Raw genomic sequence first — 22,711 nt, forward strand, 5'->3', positions numbered from 1 at the left:
CATCTGTCACTTTCTCCCCCAACTCCCGTGAAGAAGCTGCTAGTGGGAGCCCAGGTGGCTGTGGAGTGACAGAGCCTGGACCTAATTTAACCTGTGTCCCAGGGCTGATCTGTGAACTGGGACGGAGGTGGCACTGAGGACTTCACCGCTACACACAGGAGCGGGAGGGGAAGCAGCCAGGAACCTCAGAAGCCAGCCGCCTCCTCTCTTCTGCCTCCTGTCCATCTCATGCGGTGTAAAGCTGCTGTGTAATTTAGTTGGTAAATAATTAGGTCTAAATGAATAACAAACAAACCCCCCAAATAAAGTGCATGGCAGAAAGTAAGCACTCAGTAGATGCCAGCCACGTAGTGACAGTATCTTGCCTATGTAGTGCAGGCCTGGTACTTGGTGATTTGAAGGATGCCTGGAAGGAAGGGGAAGATGGAGTGGAAGACAACAGAACCCTGAGCATAGTACCTCTACCAAGTAAAATAGGTCATATGCATGGAGTCACTTAAAAGTATCCAAATAAACACATAGAATAATTGGTAATTATTAAAATGTGGGTGCTTCTGCCAGTGTGCTGCTTGAAATTTGTTTAGCTTGGTCTGCTCTCCCTCCCAAGTAAACTAAAAGCACACACAGCTTTCATACCCACTTTTGGAAAGCATATCCTTCGATTGTTGCTGCAAAGGTAAATTGCAGATAGGTATATATACTGAATTGTAGTTTATTTTGAAACTGACATTCACACAATTGAGTTTTACTCTAGAGCTCAGTCATTAAATATGTATGTGCTGTTATACAGTGGAAAAGTACTCAGTTCTGCAAGGAAAAATACTGAGTCAGTTGCAGTGAGGTAGATGAACCTAGAGCCTGTTACACAGAGTGAAGTAAGTCAGAAAGAGAAAAATAACATATGTTAACACATATATATGGTATCTAGAAAAATGGTGCTGATGACCCTATTTGCAGGGAAGGAATGGAGATGCTGATGTAGAGAATGGTCTTGTGGACTCAGCGAAGGAAGGAGAGGGTGCCAAGAGTTGCAAAAAGTAGAATTCACACATATACACTCTTACGTGTAAAATAGCTAGCTAGTGGGGAGCTGCTATATAACACGGGGAGCCGAGCCTGGTGCTCTGTGATGACCTAGAGGGGTGGGGTGGGGGCAGGGATCATATAATTATAACCAATTTCCATTGTTATATAGCAGAAACCAACACACCACTGTAAAGCAATATTCTCCCAATTAAAACAATTTTTAATGTATGCGCTATGGACTGTAAAAGGACTAGATGGCACATCTCACTGTCATCTATTAATCAGTTGATCTAGTGAGCACAAATTCTTTAGGTTCCTTCATGTCATTCCATCCTCTTTTTGCATTTCTGTTTTTCCTCCTTGTTAAAAGCTCTCTGTCTTCCATGGGTTTTGATTTCTGCTGTCCTATGAGGGTGAAGATGGGAAATGGGGAGAACTTGACTTTCACTAGGAACCTTGAAACATGCTTACAGTGACAACTGGGTGTGCGGGTAGAGAGATAATAGAGTACACTGCTTGTCCTTGATGAATTAAGGCTTAGAGCTGTAAACCCTTATGGGGTCTGAATAAGGTGTTCTCTGGTTAAGGCACTTTGTTTCATTTTGGACCATGTTTTCCATAGCCTCACCAGCTCTTCCCCCATCCAAAAAAAGTTCATTTTGAAGTTTAGTGAAGGAAGTCAAGGCTGGAACATTCCCAGTTAAGCAAAGTTGGTCACAGTTGAGCAGAGCTGGGTTAGAGAGTAGGAGGGCATTGTTTTGGAATATTCTATTGTATCTTAGAGAGTAGGCCTGCAGTCAAATGTAGCCAGCAAGAAAGAAGATCTTAAAGATGAATTAATTCTATCCTTTAAAACCATTTCTGCTTTTTTCAGTGATCACTGGAGCAGGAGATGGGATTGGGAAAGCTTACTCATTCGAGGTAGGTTGTGTTCTTGGAGACTTTCTCCTCTCCTTGTATTAAACATACCATGGTCGTGTGTCACCGCAAACACTACTTTTCTGAATATAAAAGCAATAGACATTCCTTTACGAAGAAAACAATTTTCTATTGAAAAGGAAATTTAAAAATCATAATCTCACCCCCTCGCCACCTTAAAAAAATACAATGATATTAAAAGGTGGCAGTATCTTTCCTTAGGAATTGTTTTAGGAATTTATGGGGGCACTGTTATTTTCTAGGGTAATTGTACCATACGCATTTATTATACTTAAAACAATAAAAAATTATAAACTACTTTCCTTGCGTTTATCCTTTACATCATAGCCAGGGCATATGTTAATTTAAAAATCATTTGTGTAGGTAGCATATATATATATATATATATATATATATATACACACATATATATATATATATACACATATATATATATATAAAACTTTCATTTCAAGAAGATTAATGAGCATTAAAAAATAATATAAAGAGAGAATCTGATAGGGTTGAGGTCACTGGCGTATGATGTCTTTGAGTGTTTCTTTTTAGGCTTTTTGTTTCTCTGTAGGTAGATAGATAGCAGGTAGTAACGTTTTTCTAAAAATGCATTTACAGGATATGTAGTTTGGTAAGCTATTATTGGGCTTCCCATGTGGTGCAGTGGTAAAGAATCTGCTTGTCAATTCAGGAGACACAGCAGACGTGGGTTTGATCCCTGGGAAGATACTCTGGAATAGGAAATAGTAACCCACTCCAGTATTCTTGCCTGGAAGTTTCCTTGGATAGAGGAGTCTGACAGGCTACAGTCAATGGGGATCACAAAAAGTCAGACATGACTTAGCGACTAGGCAGTGGTCTAGGGGTCAGGAGCTATGTATTCTAGTCCTCACTCAGACACGGTCTGCAGATTTTGGACAAATTATATATCCTTTCTGGGCTTCCAAGTCTTTACTAGCACAAAAGTTACCATCTAAGAATTTTCAAATTCTGTTTCTGTTCTAGACTAATTCTTTCTTTGCTCTTGTAGAATCTTATTCTTTGTTTCCTTTCATTCTTTTCTAAGGCTGTGTTAAACAATTTTCTGGAATCTTTCTTTCATGCAAGATTTTCTCTCTTCCAGAGAACCTGTTCTTGTCTCCCTACTAATTGCTGCTTCAAGGAAAGCAGTTCAGAGTCTGGAATACTATGGATTGTAATAGTGAAGAATTTGAGGTTGAAAATTAATTAGATCACTGTCTGTTCAAACTCTGCTTCCAATATGGTTATTGCAGAATTTCCACATCAATAAACTGGAGGAGTTGCTCATTCCACCAGGGCTTTTGTAAAAGTTAAATGGATAAGGTGGGCAAAATGCTTTGCATAGAGTGAGCTCTCCAAGTTTAGCCACTATTATTATTGAACGTATAAGCTGACTTTTCTCTCCCATATATTGCTTTTATATGTGTGGTACTTACCCATATTTTTACTCTTTTTATTGTTCTTTCTTCTTCCCTGATGTTCCAAGATTTTTTTCCTTCTAACTTCCTGTTTAGAGAAGTTCCTGTAGCTGTTCTTTTATAGTAGTTCTGCTGGTGGCACATTCTCATTGTTCTTCTTCATCAGAGAATGTCTCAATTTCCCCTTCATTCCAGAAGGATAATTTCGCTGGATATAGGATTTATAGTTGACAATCCTTTCCTTTTAGCGCTTGGAAAATGCTGTGCCACTTCCTTCTGGCCTGTATGATTTCTGGCGAGTCTCATGTCATTCAAATAATTTTTCTCATAGGTCAAGTGTTGTTTCCCTTTCATTGCCTTCAAGACATTTTTCTTTGTGTTCAGTTTTCAGGAGTTTAGTTATGTTTCTTGGTGTGGGTTTATCTGAGTTTATCTTCTTCGAGATTCACTTAGCCTCTTGAATCTGTAAGTTTACACATTTTCACAGATTTGAGAGTTTTCCATTCATACTTTCTGCAAATATCCCTTCTGCCTTCTTCTCTTCTCCTGGGACTCTGATGACACAATGTGAGACTTTTCTTGTAGTCCTTCCTTGTAGGTCTCCGAGATGCTGTGCATTTTTTTCAGTGTATTTTTTCTCTGTTTATATTGAAGTTTAGTTGCTCAGTCATGCCTGAGTCTTGTGACCCCATGTACTATAGCCCACCAGGCTCCTCTGTCCATGGGATTCTCCAGGCAAGAATACTGGAGTGGATTGCCATTTCTTTCTCCACCGATTAGACTGGATAATTCCTATTGTTTTATCTGTAAGTTCATGGATTCTTTCCTTGGTCTCTCCATTCTGCTATTGAGCCCATCGATTGAGTTTTTAATTTCGCTTTCTGTACTTTTCAGTTCTAAAATTTCCATTTGATTTTTCTTTACTTGCTGAAACATTCTATTTTTCTTTTGTTTTACTTGGCTTTGTGATTGCTCTCTGAAGTGTTTTTATGGTAGCTTTTAAAAAATTCTAATCCGATAATTCTAATATTTATGTCATCTCAATGTTGATATTTGTTGATTGCTTTTATCTTACTCAAACCAAGATCTTCTTGGTTCTTGGTGTGTTGAGTTTTGTTTTTTTTTTTAATTGAATCTTGGATATTTTTGGTTTTAAGTTGTGAGACTCTGGATCATATTTTAATTTTCCTATTTAGATGTGTATGGATATTGCTTCAGAAGGGGGAGGAGAGGGTGCTGACATTTTTCTATCAGGTGAGGTAGGAGCCCAGGTTTTCCAGTTGGCCTCCACTGGGGGTTGCTGGATATGGGTAGGAGTTCTGGCTCCCCAAAGGCCACTCTGGATTTTGGGGGTAAAGAGTGCATCTTTACTGCTCTCCACAAATGGTACTTGGAGGCAGTGATTTCACTGTTACTGCGGTGATGGTATAAGTCCTGAATCTCCACCAGGCTTCGTCTGTCATCATCCCAGGGGAAGGAAGAGGGGAGAGAGCTGAGGGGGTGCTCTGGCACTGTCAGGTAGAAGTGGAAGCTCAAGGCTCAGCTGACATGAGGGGTAGGATGGCTGGGATGAAAGTCCTGGCATCCTGCTCAGCCTTATCTGATGCCAACCTGGTAGGAGTTGGAATCCTTGTTAGGGCAGCCTCCCCAGGGTGGAAGTGTCAGCTCCCCCCTCAACCTTTGGAGGCAAGGGTGGCAGTAGAAGCTTATATATATATATGTATATATATATATACATATATATATGTATATATGTATATTTGAATTGTTTGCCTGCAGTAAAGCAGTTATTTTCTAAAGTTTTCAGCCTTGCTAGGGTGCCCCTTTTCTAGTCCTTTTGTTAGAAACAGCAGACTCTTGTTGGGACTTTTTATGTCCATATTTGTTGATGTTTCTGAAAATCCAGCTTCTCCAGCAATAAGTCAGATATATGAGGCAAAAATAAAACCCAGGAAACTCATGGCTGGTTTCCTCAGGTCTCAAGGCCCGTAGCTACTCCTCTCACTGTCTTTTGGAGTCGTCTTATATTTATTTTATGTATTATGTCCACGTTGCCTGTTTTAGTTGCATTTCTTAGTAGAAATAGGGAAAAGTGTATTCACTCCATCTTTCTGGAAGCATTTTAACCTATATTGCATTTTAACCTAGCCTGTATTTGTAATTAGAGAAGCAAGAGAGACTTCGTCTCCTTTTAAAGGAATGTCAACCATTACTGGAAGCAGGTGAAAAAAGTTGTTGAGAGGGATGGCATGGAGGAAGGAGCACAAGAATAAGCCTGCTCTTCACACCTCTGAAGCCTCTGCTTCACTCTCTATTTCACACCATTTCTGTCCCTTTGGCACCTGAATTCAAGCCTTTCTATTTACTGCCTCACAGAAGAAGCCCTGTCTTCCCTGGTGTTCCCACCACCTGTTATAGATTAGCAGTGACCAGCACCTTCCTTGACCCAGGCCCTAACACAGAGCAGAAGGGAAACGGCCTATGCATCATAGCAGCGGCCACTCTTCTCTGGTACAGTACCCAGCAGCGAATTCTGGGAGAGTGAGTGCTTCTGGGGCTTAACTCCCTGAAGCAGGGAGCGGTAAGACCCATATATGGAGCCTGTCAGCCTGGACATTCTAGAAATAAGATTGAGCCCTGCTCAAAGGGACAAAGGGAACAATGCTGGCCCAGACAATCAAGTGTCCTCCATTCCCCCCTCCTGACTCTGACCACTTCGCACGGAACCTTAAAAAAGTTTATGGCTCTTAAGAGAAATGGCACAATTCAGGAGAGGCTGGAAGCCCACAAGGCAGAGAGTCCTTTGTGCTGAAAATGCAAATTGTTTTCCATTTAATGGACAGTTTCCATTTCAGGAGGCTGATGAAGTGAATTGTGAGACGAAGGTGCTTAATTTTTAGCCATGATTTGCTAGATTCCCAGACTGAAAATGAGGGCTGGTGGGGGATTTTCCAAGAGAGAAAGAGAAGACTTCATGATATCACTAGCCTTAAAATTGGACAGTTCTTACTTTTAACTTTTTTATCTTTTAATTTTCTATTTATTTTGAAAGTTTTAAAATAAACAACTTTTTCGAGCAATTCTAGACTGACCACAGAATCTTGCAGATGGTGCAGCGAGTTCACATATACCCCTTGCCCCCACATACACTCCAGAGTGGCAAGTTTGCTGCAATCAGTGAACATACGCTGACACATCCTCGTCACCCAGAGCCCATAGTGCACCTTGGGGTTCACTGTTCTTGCTTTACTTTTCCCATGGTGGTTGTTTCTCAGAGGGAAGTTTGGTATGGGCGCAGCTGAAAATGTGTTTCTCTTAGGGACCCTCTTCCTACTCTCTCCTTTGTTCAGTCTGGTCTGAATGAAGCTTTCTTTATCTCAGGCCAGTCAAAGTTGACACAAAAGTCTGAGAGATTTTCTGTGGCTTTTTTCCTTTCCATAGCTATGTTCCAGCCAAACTGTCTGTGAGTAAATTTCTTTGCATGTCATTTAGAAATATACTAGGAAATCAACAGATGCAGAATGAAAAAAAAAAGGGAAGGTGTTAGTCACTCAGTCGTGTCTGACTCTTTTCGACCCCATGGACTATATAGCCTGCCAGTCTCCTCTGTCCATGGAATTATCCTGGCAAGAATACTGGAGCGATAGCCTTTCCCTTCTCCAGGGGTTCTTCCTGGCCCAGGGATTGAACCCAGAATATCACCCCTAATTATATTATATTATATATATATATATATAGGTAGATAGATAGATGTCTTTTTACAAAGTGAAACCTCACTATACAGATTCCAGGCCAGGGGTGGGACTTGTAATAATACTTTATGACTGAAGATCAGCTGTTAGACTGAGTATAATTTGCTTTAAAATACTTCAGCATGCATAAGATGATATATATGTGAGTCAGTTATTTTAAAGCTTCTGGATGTATAATTTACATATCATAAAATTCACCTAAGTGTTTAGTAATTTTTAGTAAATTGACTAAAGAGTTCACCAGCATCACTGCCCAGTTTTAGCACATTTCCATCCTCCTAATGACCCTCATGAGATCACTGACAACTGGCCATGGCTAATCCCCCATTCCTACCCCTAGTCCTAGGCTGCTGCTCATCTTTTCTGAACATTTCATACGAATGCGCACACATTGCACACGGTGTGCAGTCATTTGTGCCTGATTTCCTTCAGAGTATTTTTGAGGTTCATCCACGTTGTAGCATGTGTCAATGGTTCTTTAGTTTTTATTGCAGAATAATATTCTATCATATGGATATACCACAGTTTGTTTATTCATTTATTAGCTGATGAATATGTGGGTTGTTCCCACTTGGGAGCTATATAACATGCTGCTGTGAATATTCTTATGCGCTGTTTTGCCTGGATGTATATTTCCATTTCTCTTGGGTAGATTACCTAGGAATGGAATCACTGGGCTGTACAGTAAATTTGTATTTAAGATTAGTGAGTCTGTGTTTCTGCCGTGGGTTAACAGTTGCAGATAATGTCTAGAGGTGGTGTGTGTTGAGTTTCTTCTACTTGGCCCTTCAGAATTCACTCTCTGCTCTTCTTCACCCTCCTCTGTGCCGCAGGAGGCTGACCTGCACCAAGGACCTCAATTGGCCTCTGGTTTCAGCAGGGTTTGTGGGGGTTGGGAGACACTGGCAACAGGTAAGAGGGCGTCAGGAACATGAAGCTGGGTTTCTTTCTGCTCTCTTCCTGTGGGTCAGGGAGGGCTGTGTCCCTCTGCTGAAGGCTGTAGCTCTGCTGAGCAGCCCTCTCCACCCTCTGGTTCTGGTATCTGTTCATCCCCCAACCCTTTCAGGTTCACAGCTGCTGTTGTTAATAGCTCCAGAATATCATAGGTTTTCCACACACTACTCACACTTTGTAAATCAGCCTTTTATTAAACTCTCTGCAAGTTACCCAGAGAGTGTGCTGTTTTTGCCAAGACTTTGGCTAAATCCAGGTTTCAGCTAATTTTTAAAGATGCTAAATCAGAATTCATCAACATCTGTGCTTCAGCTAACTTGACTTTCATTAGAGAGTTTGCCCCTTAGCCTAAGAAAGGGTATCGATAATTTTCCGGAGGAAATATCTTCCAAGATGTGTGGATTTGCTAGAAGTGTTGCATAGGCACTTTTGCCCTCTTGTGAAGAAGGATGTGGTGTCTGTGAGCACGGCAGAGTGGTGTTCTTGACCTTGAATGGATTTGGCCCTGTGTCCTGCTGAGAGTGGAAGATTCTGTCACCTAACCCTGCCAGAAGTTTGACTGCACCCTGCCCCCAGAACATGATCACATCTACCTGGGATGAGCCTTCACAGAGTGCCTAAGGGACAGATGGCTGGGACTCCACTAAGCTATGAGAACAGGTTCACAATTGCTTTGATGCCTGCTTACTGACAGATGTTCTTGTTGGTAGGATTTGGTCTGAGACTTGTTTGCATTTTGCAACACACCGTCTGCTGGCTAGTTGTTGGGTTGGGGAGTGGGGAGAGATCTGTAGCCAAAATCTACCTCTAATCACTGGAGACTACAAGAAAACCCAGTGATTGTGAACAATCAAACAGGTTAGGTCAATAGGCATATTTAATGCCTCCCAGGGTTCCAGTCATTCAGGGTTCTAGTCAGCTCTGCCCAGTCCTTAGGGAGCATATGCACTGTTACCTAATTTTCCTGTATTTATTTAATTCTCCCTTAACTTTTAAAAACATACTAACGTTTTAATTTTGAGATATTTATAGATTCATAAGTAGCTGTAAGAAAGAATACAAAGAGATCCCATGTATCCCTTACCCAGTCTTGCAAAGTTATCATATAAGTCAGGGTATCAACATCAATACAGTCAAGATACAGAATATTCCCATCATCATAAGGAGCCCTTGTGTGGTGGTTTTATAAATACCCCCACCTCTGCTCATATCCCTCTCTTCTTTCTTTCTTTCTCTTTCCTTCCTTCTTTCTTTCATTATTTCTTTCTTGAAGTATAGTTGATTTATAATGTTGTGTTAATTTCTGCTGCACAGCAAAACAATCAGTTATATATATTCTTTTCATTATGGCTTATTACAGGATATTGAATATAGTTTCCTGTGCTACAGTAGGACCTTGTTGTTTATACAGCCTATACAAAATAGTTTATATCTGCTAACCCCAAACTGCAAATCCTTTCCTCCCCCACCTCTCCACCCCCCTGGCAATCATGAATATGTTCTCTATGTCTCTCACTTCTTCTTAACCTGTGGCAAATGCTTATCTGGTCTCCAGTTCTATAACATGGTCATTTAAAGAATGCTATATAAATAGAATCATATGCTTTGTAGCCTTTTTGAATTGTTTTTTTTTCTGCTCAGCTTAATTTTCTGCAGATTCATCCATCCCAATATTCTGTTCCTTTTCAGTACTAAGTAGAATTCCATGGTATGGAGGTTACACAGTCTGTTTAACCATTCATCCACTGAAGGACATTTAAGTTGTTTCTGTATTTTGGCAACACAAATAAAGCTCCTATAAACATTTATATGTAAGTTTTGTCTGAACATAAGACTATTGTTTTCTGAAATAAACACTCAGGAGTGCAATTGCCAGCTGGTATGATAGAATTGCCATGGACAGAGGAGCCTGGCAGGCTACAGTCTATGGGGTCATAAAGAGTGCAATACTACCGAGTGATTAAGGACAGCACAGCATGGTAGCTGCATGTTTAATTTTTTTAAGAAATTGCCAAACTATTTCCTGGATTGATTGTACCATTCTCAACAGCACTGTGTGAGTGGTCCATTTTCTCAACATTCTCACCAGCATTTGGTGTTGCTATTTTTTTTCTTTATATTAGCCATTCTGAGAGCTGTGCAGTAACATATTATTGTGGTTTAGATTTGCACTTCCCTGATGGCTGATCATGTTTATGTCAGTTCAGTTCACTCGTTCAGTTGTGTCTGACTCTTTGCAACCCCATGGACTGCAGCATGCCAGGCTTCCCTGTCTAAGGCCAATAACCAGAGTTTACTCAAATTCATGGCCATTGAGTCAGTGATGCCATCCAGTCATCTCATCCTCGGTTGTACCCTTCTCCTCCTGCCTTCACTCTTTCCCAACGTCAGGGTCTTTTCCAATGAGTCAGTTCTTCACATCAGGTGGCCAAAGTATTGGAGCTTCAGCTTCAACATCAGCCCTTTCAATGAATATTCAGGACTGATTTCATTTAGGATGGACTGGTTGGATCTCCTTGCAGTCCAAGGGACTCTCAAGAGTTTTCTCCAACACCACAGTTCAAAAGCATCAGTTCTTTGGTGCTCAGCTTTCTTTATAGTCCAACTCTCACATCTGTACATGACTACTGGAAAAACCATAGTTTTGACTAGATGGACCTTTGTTGGCAAAGTTGTGTCTCTGCTTTTTAAAATGCTGTCTAGGTTGGTCATAACTTTCTTTCCAAGGAGCAAGCATCTTTTAATTTCATGGCTGCAGTCACCACCTGCAGTGATTTTGGAGCCCCCCAAAATAAAGTCTGTCACTGTTTCCACTGTTTCCCATCTATTTGCCATGAAGTGATGGGACCAGATGCCATGATCTTAGTTTTCTGAAAGCTGAGCTTTAAGCCAACTTTTTCACTCTCCACTTTTACTTTCATCAAGAGGCTCTTTAATTCATCTTCACTTTCTGCCATAAGGATGGTGTCATCTGCATATCTGAGGTTATTGATATTTCTCCTGGCAATCTTGATTCCAGCTTGTGCTTCAACCAGCATGGCATTTCTCATGATGTACTCTGCATAGAAGTTAAATAAGCAGGGTGACAATATACAGCCTTGATGTACTCCTTTTCTTATTTGGAACCAGTCTGTTGTTCCATGTCCAGTTCTAACTATTTCTTCTTGACTTGCACAGATTTCTCGAGAGGCAGATCAGGTGCTCTGGTATTCCCATCTCTTGAAGAATTTTCCACAGTTGTGGTGATCCACACAGTCAAAGGCTTTGGCATAGTCAATAAGCAAAAGTAGATGATTTTCTGGAACTCTCTTGCGTTTTCGATGTTCCAACGGATGTTGGCAATTTGATCTCTGGTTCCTCTGCCTTTTCTAAATCCACCTTGAACATCTGAAAGTTCATGGTTCATGTACTGTTGAAACCTGGCTTGGAGAATTTTGAGCATTACTTTACTAGCATGTGAGATGAGGGCAATAATGTGGTAGTTTGAGCATTTTTTGCCATTTCCTTTCTTTGGAATTGGAATGAAAACTGACCTTTTTGAATCTTGTGGCCACTGCTGAGTTTTCCAAATTTGCTGGCATATTGAGTGAAGAACTTTCACAGCACCATCTTTTAGGATTTAAAATAGATCAACTGGAATTCCATCTCTTCCACTAGCTTTGTTCGTAGTGATGCTTCCTAAGGACCACTTGACTTCGCATTCCAGGATGCCTGGCTCTAGGTTGGTGATCACACCATCATGATTATCTGGGTCATGCATATCTTCTTTGTATAGTTCTGTGTGTTCTTGACACCTCTTCTTAATATCTTCTTCTTCTGTTTTACGTCCATACTGTTTCTGTCCTTTATTGAGCCCATCTTTGCATGAAATGTTCCCTTGGTAGCTCTAATTTTCTTGAAGAGATGTCTAGTCTTTCCCATTCTATCATTTTCCTCTATTTCTTTGCATTGATAATTGAGGAAGGCTTTCTTATCTCTCCTGGCTATTCTTTGGAACTCTGCATTCAAATGGGTGTATCTTTCCTTTTCTCCCTTGCCTTTTGCTTCTCTTCTATTCGCAGCTATTTATAAGTCCTCCTCAGACAACCATTTTGCCTTTTTGCATTTCTTTTCCCTGAGGATGGTCTTGATCCCTGCCTCCTATACAATGTCACAATGTCACAAGCCTCCATCCATAGTCCTTCAGGCTCTCTTTCTATCAGATCTAATCCCTCCAATCTATTTCTCACTTCCACTGTATAATCATAAGGGATTTGATTTAGGTCATACCTGAATGGTCTAGTGGTTTTCCTACTTTCTTTAATTTAAGCCTGAATTTGGCAATAAGGAATTCATGGTCTGTGCCACAGTCAGCTCCTGGTCTTGTTTTTGCTGACTGTGTGAAGCCTTTCCATCTTTGGCTGCAAAGAATATAATCAATCTGATTTTGGTGTTGACCATCTGGTGATGTCCATGTGTAGAATCTTCTCTTGTGTTGTTGGAAGAGGGTGTTTGCTCTGACCAGCGCATTCTCTTGGCAAAACTCTATTAGCCTTTTCCCTGCTTCATTCTGTACCCCAAGGCCAAATTTGCCTGTTACTCCAGGTATTTCTTGACTTCCTACTTTTGCATTCCAGTCCCCTATAATGAAAAGGACATCTTTTTTGGGTGTTCTAGAAGGTCTTATAGGTCTTCATAAAATGTTTTTGTTTTTAATTCAAAGAAGTGTAAGGAAGAAAAGAGAAAAAAGGTCGTTATCTCTTTGCCCAGACAATTCTAATTAAAGATAAAATAATACAGGTATAAAATTAGAAAACTCAAGCAGCGCAGAAAGGCATAGAACGAGAAATAAAGGACTCTCCTCACTCCTGCCCTTACCTGGCCCTTCTCCGTAAAGGTCCCCAGCGTTCACAATGTCTTGAGATTCCTTTCAGAAAAGGTAAAGGAAAACCATGGCTATATCCATACTTACATGTTGATATGGAGGTTGATAGTACAGAGTAATTTCAGCCTAACAATCCAGGGACTTTCCTGAGTGGCAAGTGGCTCTGTCTAGTTCCTTCTGTCTTGCTTCTTCATCTATCCTGTAAGCCTTTGAGCTACTCTTCAAGATTGGAGCTGGGTCATAAGCATGTCTGCTTCCTGGAGCCCACTGACAGTAGTCAGTCCTGTAACCAGAAGAAAGACCAGGAGTGTCATCCGGTCATGTGCCTGGGAAGAAGACGGGGGCAAGTTTTACTGGCCTGCTAGCAGTCTCTTAGCAGAAATTACACCTATATGTTTACCTTTTGCCCACATGAGCACAAATGGGATCCTGGGTCCCACAACCATAAACCCTTGTTTAAACTTTGCTTGTTCATTTAATAATGTAACAGGGAGATCTTGCCATACCAAAGGCGAACAGATGGCCTTCATTCCTTTTAATGATTTCAGGTTATCCTATCCCAGCAATGTACCATGTTTCTTTTACTGGGATGGGCTTGCCTTTTATTTTTGTATTTACAATAATGTTTCAAGACGCATCTTTGGAAATAAACCTACATATATCCAAGAATACATCCCTATCAGAAAGATTGCTGGATCAATGTGTGTGTGCACTCAAATACCGGATACGATTGCCAGATTGTCTGCTATACTATTAAACCAATTTTAACTGACCCTCTACTACTATAAATTTTAATATTTATATACATATAATATGTATAATATATTTAAACATTATAAGATTTGCTTTTCATCACTCTCATATATGTAAACATGCATTCTTGGCTATTAATGCGCACAGAGTGCTAGAAGCGAAATATATGACTAAAGATTGGTTTAATTTCTTCATACCTGGGTGGTTTTAGTGCCACCCCCCAACATCTGGGATGGTAAAAATGCTACAAGCTCCAGTGTGTCAGACAAGCTGTTAGAATTCTTCTCAAGACAGTGATCCCAGCAGATACAGGTAATGGCACAGAGTTGCCTCTTCAATTAAAATCCCTTGGCTCAGCCCAACCCAAGAAAAACAACTGCTTTTCTCTAATCTTAAATATTATCCTACATGTACTGGCAATATATGATGGTGTCTTATGCTGTTTCAGCAAGGAATTTCTTCTTCCTAATGTCTAAATTATCCTAGTCTAAATTACTTCAGCTGCACTGTAAGCTTATTTGCTTTCATCTTGCCTTAAATGAAAGCAGCAGCTTTTAATTATCTTTATATTTTCTTGGCTTCATTGCTTTGTTCCTGTGTGGCTTGACTTCCACCCTATAATTTCTGATTCAGGCTTTGAATATCCTAAATTTACTGTAGTATGTTGTGGCCGTGTGCATGTGTATGTGTGTGGAGGGAGGGAGGTGTACCAGACAAGAATGTATATAATGAATAAGTGAAAGTCGCTCAGTTGTGTCTGACTCTTTGTGACCCCATGGACTGTAGCTTGCCAGGCTCCTCAGTCCATGGAATTCTCCAGGCAAGAATAGTGGGGTGGATTGCCATTTCCTTCTTCATATAATGTCTGAATGTGATTATAAAAATAAAAATTGAAATGAGTGCAGTATCCCTTATCACCAAGCTTAAGAAATACAGCCTCACCAGTTCCCTTGAAGCTTGTCAGACCGGCACATGTGTCATGCCTTTGTGTTTCCCCTCTCTCGCCCCTGGAGATGTAACACTATCATGAACATCGTGTTAATAATTTCCTTAGTCTAAAAAAGTTCTGTAGCATGTGTGTGTGTCCCAGTACATTTGGTTGCATTACTTGATTTGAACTTAATGTAAATTGATTCATATGCCTTTTGGAATCTGTTTCTGCTTCTGATCAATACTGTGCTTTTTGAAATTCATTCATGCTGGTGTGTGTAGAACTTGGTTCATTCGTTTTCAGTATTGTATGGTATTCCATTATATAAATTGACCCAATTTAGTTATTCATAATAATTTAATTCACAATGGCCACAGATAAACATAAGATATTGGTGGCTGGAACAGCTAAGTGTCCCTCAAATCCCTATTCTTCCATTGTATAAAGTTGTAGCTGGTAGGCAGCTATCCAGCTAGGGAATTTCCCAGACTCCCTTACATCTAGCTGGAGTTTTGTGACATTTGCCCAGTGAAATCAAGTAGAAACAATGTGTGTCACTTGGTCAAGGAGGTTAAGGGAAGGGTTGTGTCTTCTCCACCCTCTTTCAGTCCTCTCACTGGCTGGAACAGCCAGGGCAACTTTAGAAACCTAAAGTTGAAGGTGGCAATGCCTTTCTCTGTTGTGGGTCCTAAAGAATTATGTGTAATAGAATCTGTTATATAAGATAAAAACCAAACTTCATTGTGTGAAACCACTGAAATTTTGGAGTTATTTGTTATAGAAGCTTAAGTTATCCTAACTAATGCAAACTAACAAGAAATGTCCAAGATTTTTATGAAGAAACTTCTAGAAGTTTTAGAAGAATGCAGAAGATCTGAATAAATAGCATGTTATGGATGAGATAACTGATTTCTACAAAGATGTAACTTTCTCCTTCAGTTCAGTTCAGTTCAGTTGCTCAGTCGTGTCTGACTCTTTGCGACCCCATGAATCGCAGCACACCAGGCCTCCCTGTCCATCACGAACTCCTGGAGTTTACCCAAACTCATGTCCATCTAGTCAGTGATGCCATCCAGCCATCTCATCCTCTGTCATCCCCTTCTCCTCCTGCCCTCAATCCCTTCCAGCATCAGGGTCTTTTCCAATGAGTCAACTCTTCACATGAGGTGGCCAAAGTATTGGAGTTTCAGCTTCAGCATCAGTCCTTCCAATGAACACCCAGGACTGATCTCCTTTAGGATGGACTGGTTGGATCTTCTTACAGTCCAAGAGACTCTCAAAAGTCTTCTCCAACACCACAGTTCAAAAGCATTAATTCTTTGGCACTCAGCTTTCTTCGCAGTCCAACTCTCACATCCATACATGACCACTGGGAAAACCATAGCCTTGACTAGACCGACCTTTGTTGGCAAAGTAATGTCTCTGCTTTTTAATATGCTATCTAAGTTGGTCATAACTTTCCTTCCAAGGAGTATGCGTCTTTTAATTTCATAGCTGCAATCACCATCTAATTTCAATATAATACATTAAAAATACAATTTTATCATTTACTTGGAAATTAAACAAAGAAGAAAACACAAAAACATTTTGAAAGAAAATAACAAATAGTAGAGACTTCCTCAGACACCAGATATCAAAGCCTATGATAAGATGATCAGAAGTGGCACTGACATAGGAATTAAGAAACAGTCCAATGCAACAGAACAAACAGGTCAAAGACAGACCCACATACATATGAGAACTGGGCATACGATTGAGTATTTCAAATCAGGGAAAGAATGGATAAATAGAAAAATGTTGCCAAGACAATTAGCCACCCATTTTGAAAAAAAATAATACTGGATGATTTCAACCTCACACTATTCTCAGAAAATAAACAACAGCAACAAAAATCAGCAAACTACAAAGGGTTATAAAAAATGTATTTATATCCTTGAGATTAGGGAAAATCATAAAGGAAATTCCAAAAAATAAGCAAAATATTAACAAACTTGATGACATTAAATTAATATTATATTAATATAATGTATGGAAATAGCACCATAAGCAAAGGAGAAAAGGAGACTGTGCAACCCCATAGATGGCAGCCCACCAGGCTCCCCTGTCCCTGGGATTCTCCAGGCAAGAACACTGGAGTGGGTTGCCATTTCCTTCTCCAATGCATGAAAGTGAAAAGTAAAAGTGAAGTTGCTCAGTCGTGTCTGACTCCTAGCGACCCCATGGACTGCAGCCTACGAGGCTCTTCCGTCCATGGGATTTTCCAGGCAAGAGTACTGGAGTGGGTTGCCATTGCCTTCTCTGATATATATATATATAGTAGGCAAATAATTAATACCAAGAATATATAATAAAAATAAAACTCCTACAAATTGATAAGAAAATGAAAACCCAAAGAGTAGAATGGGCAAAGGGTATGTTCTGTTTATATCTAGACAAACCTGTAATTCAAAAAGATAAATGTACGCCTATGTTCATAGCAGTGCTATTCACAATAGCCAAGGCATGAAAGCAACCTAAATGTCCACTGACAGATGAACGGGTAAAGAAGATGTGGTGCATACACACAGGGGAGTGCTACTCAGCCAGAAAGAGAACTAAATAATGCAATTTCAGCAAGACAGGTGAAACTAGAGATTATCACACCAAGTGAAGTAAGTCAGAAAAACACAAATATCACACAATCTAAAATATGACATAAATGAAACTATCTACGAAACAACAGGCTGGAAGTTGCCAAGGGGGAGAGGATTAGGAAAGGGACATATTAGGAGGTTGGGGGTGTCAGATATTAGCTTTTATGTAGAGAATGGATAAACAAGAAGGTCCTACTGTGTAGTACAGAGAACTATATCCAATATTCTATGATACGTACCATACCTTCTTTATCTATCCCTCTGTTGATGGGGATTATACAACAGAACGTTACTCAACCATAAAAAGGAATGAAATGATGCCATTTGCAGCAACATGGATGGACCTAGAAACTGTCATACTGAGTGAAGTCAGACAGAAAGACAAATATGATATGATTTCGCTTATATGTGGAATGTAGAAGAAATGGTGCAAATGAACTTATTTATAAAACAGAAATAGTGTCACAGTTGTAGAAAACAAACTTATGGTTACAAGGGAAGATTGGGATTGACATATACACACTAATATATATTAAATGGATAACTAATAAGAACCTGCTCTATTGCACAGGGAACTCTACTTAATACCCTGTCATGACCTATATGGGCAAAGGATCTAAAAAAGGAATGGATAACTCATTCACTCTGCTGTACAGCAGAAACTGACACAACATGGTAAATCAACTGTCCCCCAATAAAAATTAAAAATATAAACACTGGGAAAATTTTTCAAAAACGGTGCACTTAAAGGTTCATTGATGATGGGCGAATAAACAAAATGTGATATAGGCATATAACGCACTATTTTTGAGCCTTGAAAAGAAAGGAAATTCTGACATACTCTACAATGTGGACGAATCTTGATGACATGCTTAGTGAAATAAACCAATCACAAAAAGAGAAAAACAAATAAAATATTCTGTGATAAACCAGAATGGAAAATAATATTAAAAAAGGAGTGTGTGTGTATATATACATACACACATATATATATATATATATGTATATATATATATAAAACTGAATAACTTCATTGTACAGGAGAAATTCCCTGGAGAAGGGCGTGGCAACCCACTCCAATATTCTTGCCTGGGAAATCCCATGGACAGAGAAGCCTGGTGGGCAACAGTCCATAAGGTCGCAAAGAGTCAGACACGACTGAAGTGACTTAGCACACACACATAGAATGCCACTTATAAAGTGTGAAAAAAAGAAACCCCACAAAACAAACTTCTATTTCTGTATGTACTTAGGGAAGCATGTAGACGGAGAAAGTTAGAAAGGGGGGTCAACACCAAACTAAAGATAGCAGGAGCCTGGCAGTGGTGGGGAAGTGGGACTGTGAGGGCAGAGGGGACATCTTTTACAATGAGAATATACTTGGGTATTTAATACAATTTAATAAATCAAAATAGCAAAAGACATAAATGCTGAGGCTTCAAGTCCAGAGATTCCCTTTATTTTTTGCAAAACTAAATTTTACTTAAAATACAAATATGTTACTTTTTGCAAACAAATCCATGACACGTATCTAGATAGTGAGGTTAAATAGCCACTTAGCGCTCATTTAAGTCTACAGCACCTCTCAGGTGCTGAGAGAGTGGCCCCATGCCCTGGACACAGGTATCTGGGCTGGTTCTAGGCGGTGACAGTTCAGGCTAAAGTTTAATGCTTTGAATATTGGCTTCACGTGAGTTCCGCAAGCTTCCCTGGTGGCTCGGATGGTAAAGCGTCTGCCTGCAATGCAGGAGACCCAGGTTTGATCCCTGGGTTGGGAAGATCCCCTGGAGAAGGAAATGGCAACCCACTCTAGTACTCTTGCCTGGAAAATCCCATGGACGAAGGAGCCTGGTAGGCTACAGTCCATAGGGTCGCAAAGAATCAGACATGACTGAGCGACTTCACTTTCACTTTCATGTGAGTACCACACAGTGGCAGCTCTTGATATTATTAAAAAGGGAGCAGTGCACTAAAGGGAAGGTTACAGAGAGGTTTGGTGAATGACTAATTCTCACGCAAACTTAAGTTACTGTATCAGCCATTCTAAAATCTGTATAGAAATACCCAGGAAGATGTTAGCCTCCTTCAAGGCTAGTTGTAGACCAGGACATACATTTTGGAAGTTGGTCCCTTGCAGGGTCTGTAACAGGAGTGTCCTTGAGTGCTGTGGTGGCATGACAGGTCATTTTCCAGAAGAGTTGCCTGGGGCCCAGCAGCTTCATCCTTCATGCCCTCCTTGGTGCACGTCCAGTTTGGGGAACATACTCTTGCCTGGAAAATCCCATGGTTGGAGGAGCCTGATAGGCTACAGTTCATGGGGTGGTGAAGAGTCGGACATGACTGAGTGACTTCGCTTCACTTCTCTTCTTGGGGTGAACAGGAAGAGAAACTCAGTAAATTAGGTGAGAATACAGACTTGGGCTTCACACTCACCCTGCAGTCCCCCTTAGCCCATGTAAGTGACTTAGGAAGAAGGAATAGCAGCCAGCAGGGTCTGAGCAGTTGTCCTGCACTCCTGCTGGGGTCTCAGTTTATGGTTGGTGGCTGAGTGCTCAGATGAGGGCTCTGATGAGGGTATCCTTTCTGCAAAAGCACCAGTCCACATGGGTAGGATGCAGGTGGGACTGTCCTAGAGCCCCTCCAGTGACAGGTTCATGAGACAGTGGTCGGGAAGCAGCTTAATGGTCTGGCTAACACCATTCTTTCCGAGAGCTGCTGACCTGTGAAGGAGGAGCTCCAGTCCTTGGTCGTCAGTGTTTCTGGAGGAGCAGCAAGTGGAAAACCTGGGCTACATGTAGTGTGGAGAAGCTGGCGTGCTGGGCGCAGAGCTGCCTGTGAGGGCAATGACCAGTGCCTGGGGTCTGCTTGGTGTGGGTGTCTGCTCCAGACAAGGTGGCTTCCACTTCCTGCAAGGGAGGAAGAAGGCCTGGGCCCCCGCCCATGTGGGGAGGCAGGGCTTGAAGTGGTCTCTCGCCTCCCTGCTGCAGAGTCAAATGTGGTTGAAATCACAACTTCGACAGACCTCGTTTAGCCAGTTTTTGTTTCCTTGCCAAAAAAAAAAAAAAAAAAAAAAGCAGAGAACCAAATTCTAAATGACAATAAATACCTTTTTTCTCCACAATATTGCTTAGGAAAATCAAGAGCCAGCAATCCAGTCATCCTGAAGGTCCTAAGAGTCATGGGCAAATGGAGTTTTCCTGGTGAGGCAGATCCCTGCCCAGGGTGGGCTGGTTCTGTGCTGAAGGCCTGTTGGGTTACCTGACACCAAGAGGATGCGATCCTCAGAAGAACAGAGATCCCAGAGTAAAAAATGAGACCCAAACCAACCAGGGGCCTGCTCTTATTGGCTTTAGGCTGATGCCAGAGCTCTGCTAATGGATACGGGAAGGTGGGCAGACACACCCGAGGGGCTGTCCTGGGCTGGGAGGGAAACTGGCAGAGGGGTGGAGGGTCCATAGTGCTATTTCCATGTCAGAAAACCCTAAGTAGCCTAGATTAATGCTCTAACAAGTCAACTCCAGAAATCCATCATTTGCAGCGAGATCTGGAGACCAAGGTCTCCACCAGATGCCAGTGCAGCGGCAATGATGGTAGCAGAGGGCTGGGTGATGCAGAGATGAGACGTGCTGTGAAGTCAGGATTCACCACTTCACGTTGTAAATCAAAGTCCTGATGCCAGACCAGTCCCAGGCACAGGGGAAAAAGAAACCATAACAAAATTCCACATGTTGTTCACAGAAGAACATAGGAGGGGGGTCCTAGAGATACTGTGGCAGTGTGCTGTGCTTTGGAATGGAAGCAATGTCTCTCCAGGGAAGCAAGGGTGTGGCAAAGCAGTGGTACCAGCCAGGGAAGGCCGCCATCCACACTCCAGTGCTGGAAGCCCACCTTCAGACTCATGAAGTGGCAGGAATGCCACGGAGGCCGGCAGGCCTAGAACAGCTGCTTGAAAGAAAGTGAAAGTGAAAGTCGTTCAGTAGTGTCTGACTCTTTGTGACCTCATGGAGTATACAATCCATGGGATTCTCCAGGCCAGAATATTGGAGTGGGTAGCTATTCCATTCTCCAGGGGATCTTCCCAATCCAGGGATCAAACCCAGGTCTCCCACACTGCAGGCAGATTCTTTACCAAATAAGCCACCAGGGAAGCCCAAGAATACTGGAGTGAGTAGCCTATCCTTTCTCCAGTGGATCTTCCTGATCCAGAAATCAAACCAGGGTCTCCTACATTGCAGGCGGATTCTTTACCAGCTGAGCTGCCAGGGAAGCTCCGATGAAGTATCTGTAATGAGGTAACACTTGGTTCTTGGGAAGGTGGAGAAAAAGTCCAAGACCACGAGCACCATGAACTCAAACCCAGTTAGATCGCATCTGTTGAACTGAAACCTTTCTTTTAACTTGTCAATGAGCTGCTCCATGTCACACTTGCAGAGGTCGCTGCTGGTCTTGGTGCAGAGCCTGCAGTTCTGCCTGTTGAGCTCACCCTGCAAGACCAACTTCTCCAAGTGCCGGTAGACATGGACACCGTCATGGCTCCAAACCCCACTTCCTGGACAGGTTCTGCATTTCTGGTTTTAAAGTTCTAATTTTGCTTAGCGTTAGCTCGATGTGCAGGGACTTCTCCGGGAAAGTTTTGTTCATGTCCTTCTTGAGGTTGGGGGGCTTCACGTGCCCTGTCACTGTGGTGATATAGCAGATGAACATGAAGACGGTGCTTGTGCCTGCCGCAGGGCCCCTAAGAGTCATCCAGGAGGTTGGGGTTGTACTCCAGGGCATCCCTGAGTTGTCCTCTAGTTCTGAGCCAGCAGAGTGTGGGGATGCTGGACCAGGGCTGTCTGTCTTGAGTGTGACCAGGGTGTTGGTACAGTATAGGAACTTGACGTAAGACGCAGCCTTTCCATTTGCCCCCAGTTGGAAGACTATCTCAGAAGAGCTGCTGGAGGGATGGGTCTGCTTCTGGCTGGCCACCGTCAGGTCACTGACCCGCAGCCTTCTCTGTAGGGTGGGGCTGAGAAGGCTGCACACAGGGACCGCTTGGCGCAGATCAGAGCAGTCCTGCTGTTCTTGGTGTCATGCTGCCTTATGTCCTTGATGAAGTGAGTCTCTTCCATGCCTTTGGGTCTGGGGATCCAGATATATTTGGTTCTTTGAAAGAGGCACATCCCATTGCATCTTTCGAGGGCAGGCCACAAGCCTTCTCTGGCACTGTCCAGGCTCTGTCCCAGTCTGAGCAGCCCCTGGGGCATCAAGGCCCTGCCAGAGGGTTCCAGCAACAGATGGCTGCGACAGGGGCAGCAGGTGCTACTTGCTGCGCAGGCCTGGACTCTGGGGCTGCCCGTCGAGGGGAGAAGATTGCAGCCTTGTTGCATCTTGAGTCCCCTTGCCTCTGCAGCACCTGCTGGGTGGCAGCGTGGCTGGGTACGGGC

The 22,711-nt window shown here is 41.9% G+C and overlaps 1 protein-coding gene and 1 pseudogene across 6 annotated transcripts in view; one reads left to right on the plus strand and one right to left on the minus strand.

Moving 5' to 3' along the window:
- The window catches only part of HSD17B3 (hydroxysteroid 17-beta dehydrogenase 3), a 66,955-nt gene that overhangs the window by 18,173 nt on the left and 26,071 nt on the right, over positions 1-22,711 (plus strand). For 5 of the 6 annotated variants that reach the window (XM_042243037.2, XM_060410851.1, XM_060410852.1 and 2 more), the window contains one exon: positions 1,901-1,947. The exons of the other annotated variant lie outside the window; for it this stretch is intronic. In XM_042243037.2, coding sequence (XP_042098971.1) covers positions 1,901-1,947 — 47 coding nt within the window. The remainder of the gene's footprint in view (positions 1-1,900; positions 1,948-22,711) is intronic. 6 annotated transcript variants of the gene reach the window in all.
- Positions 5,878-22,654, minus strand: LOC114112856 (CDK5 and ABL1 enzyme substrate 2-like; annotated as a pseudogene).

Source organism: Ovis aries, chromosome 2 (assembly GCF_016772045.2).
Source record: "Ovis aries strain OAR_USU_Benz2616 breed Rambouillet chromosome 2, ARS-UI_Ramb_v3.0, whole genome shotgun sequence".
NCBI classification, from domain to species: domain Eukaryota; kingdom Metazoa; phylum Chordata; class Mammalia; order Artiodactyla; family Bovidae; genus Ovis; species Ovis aries.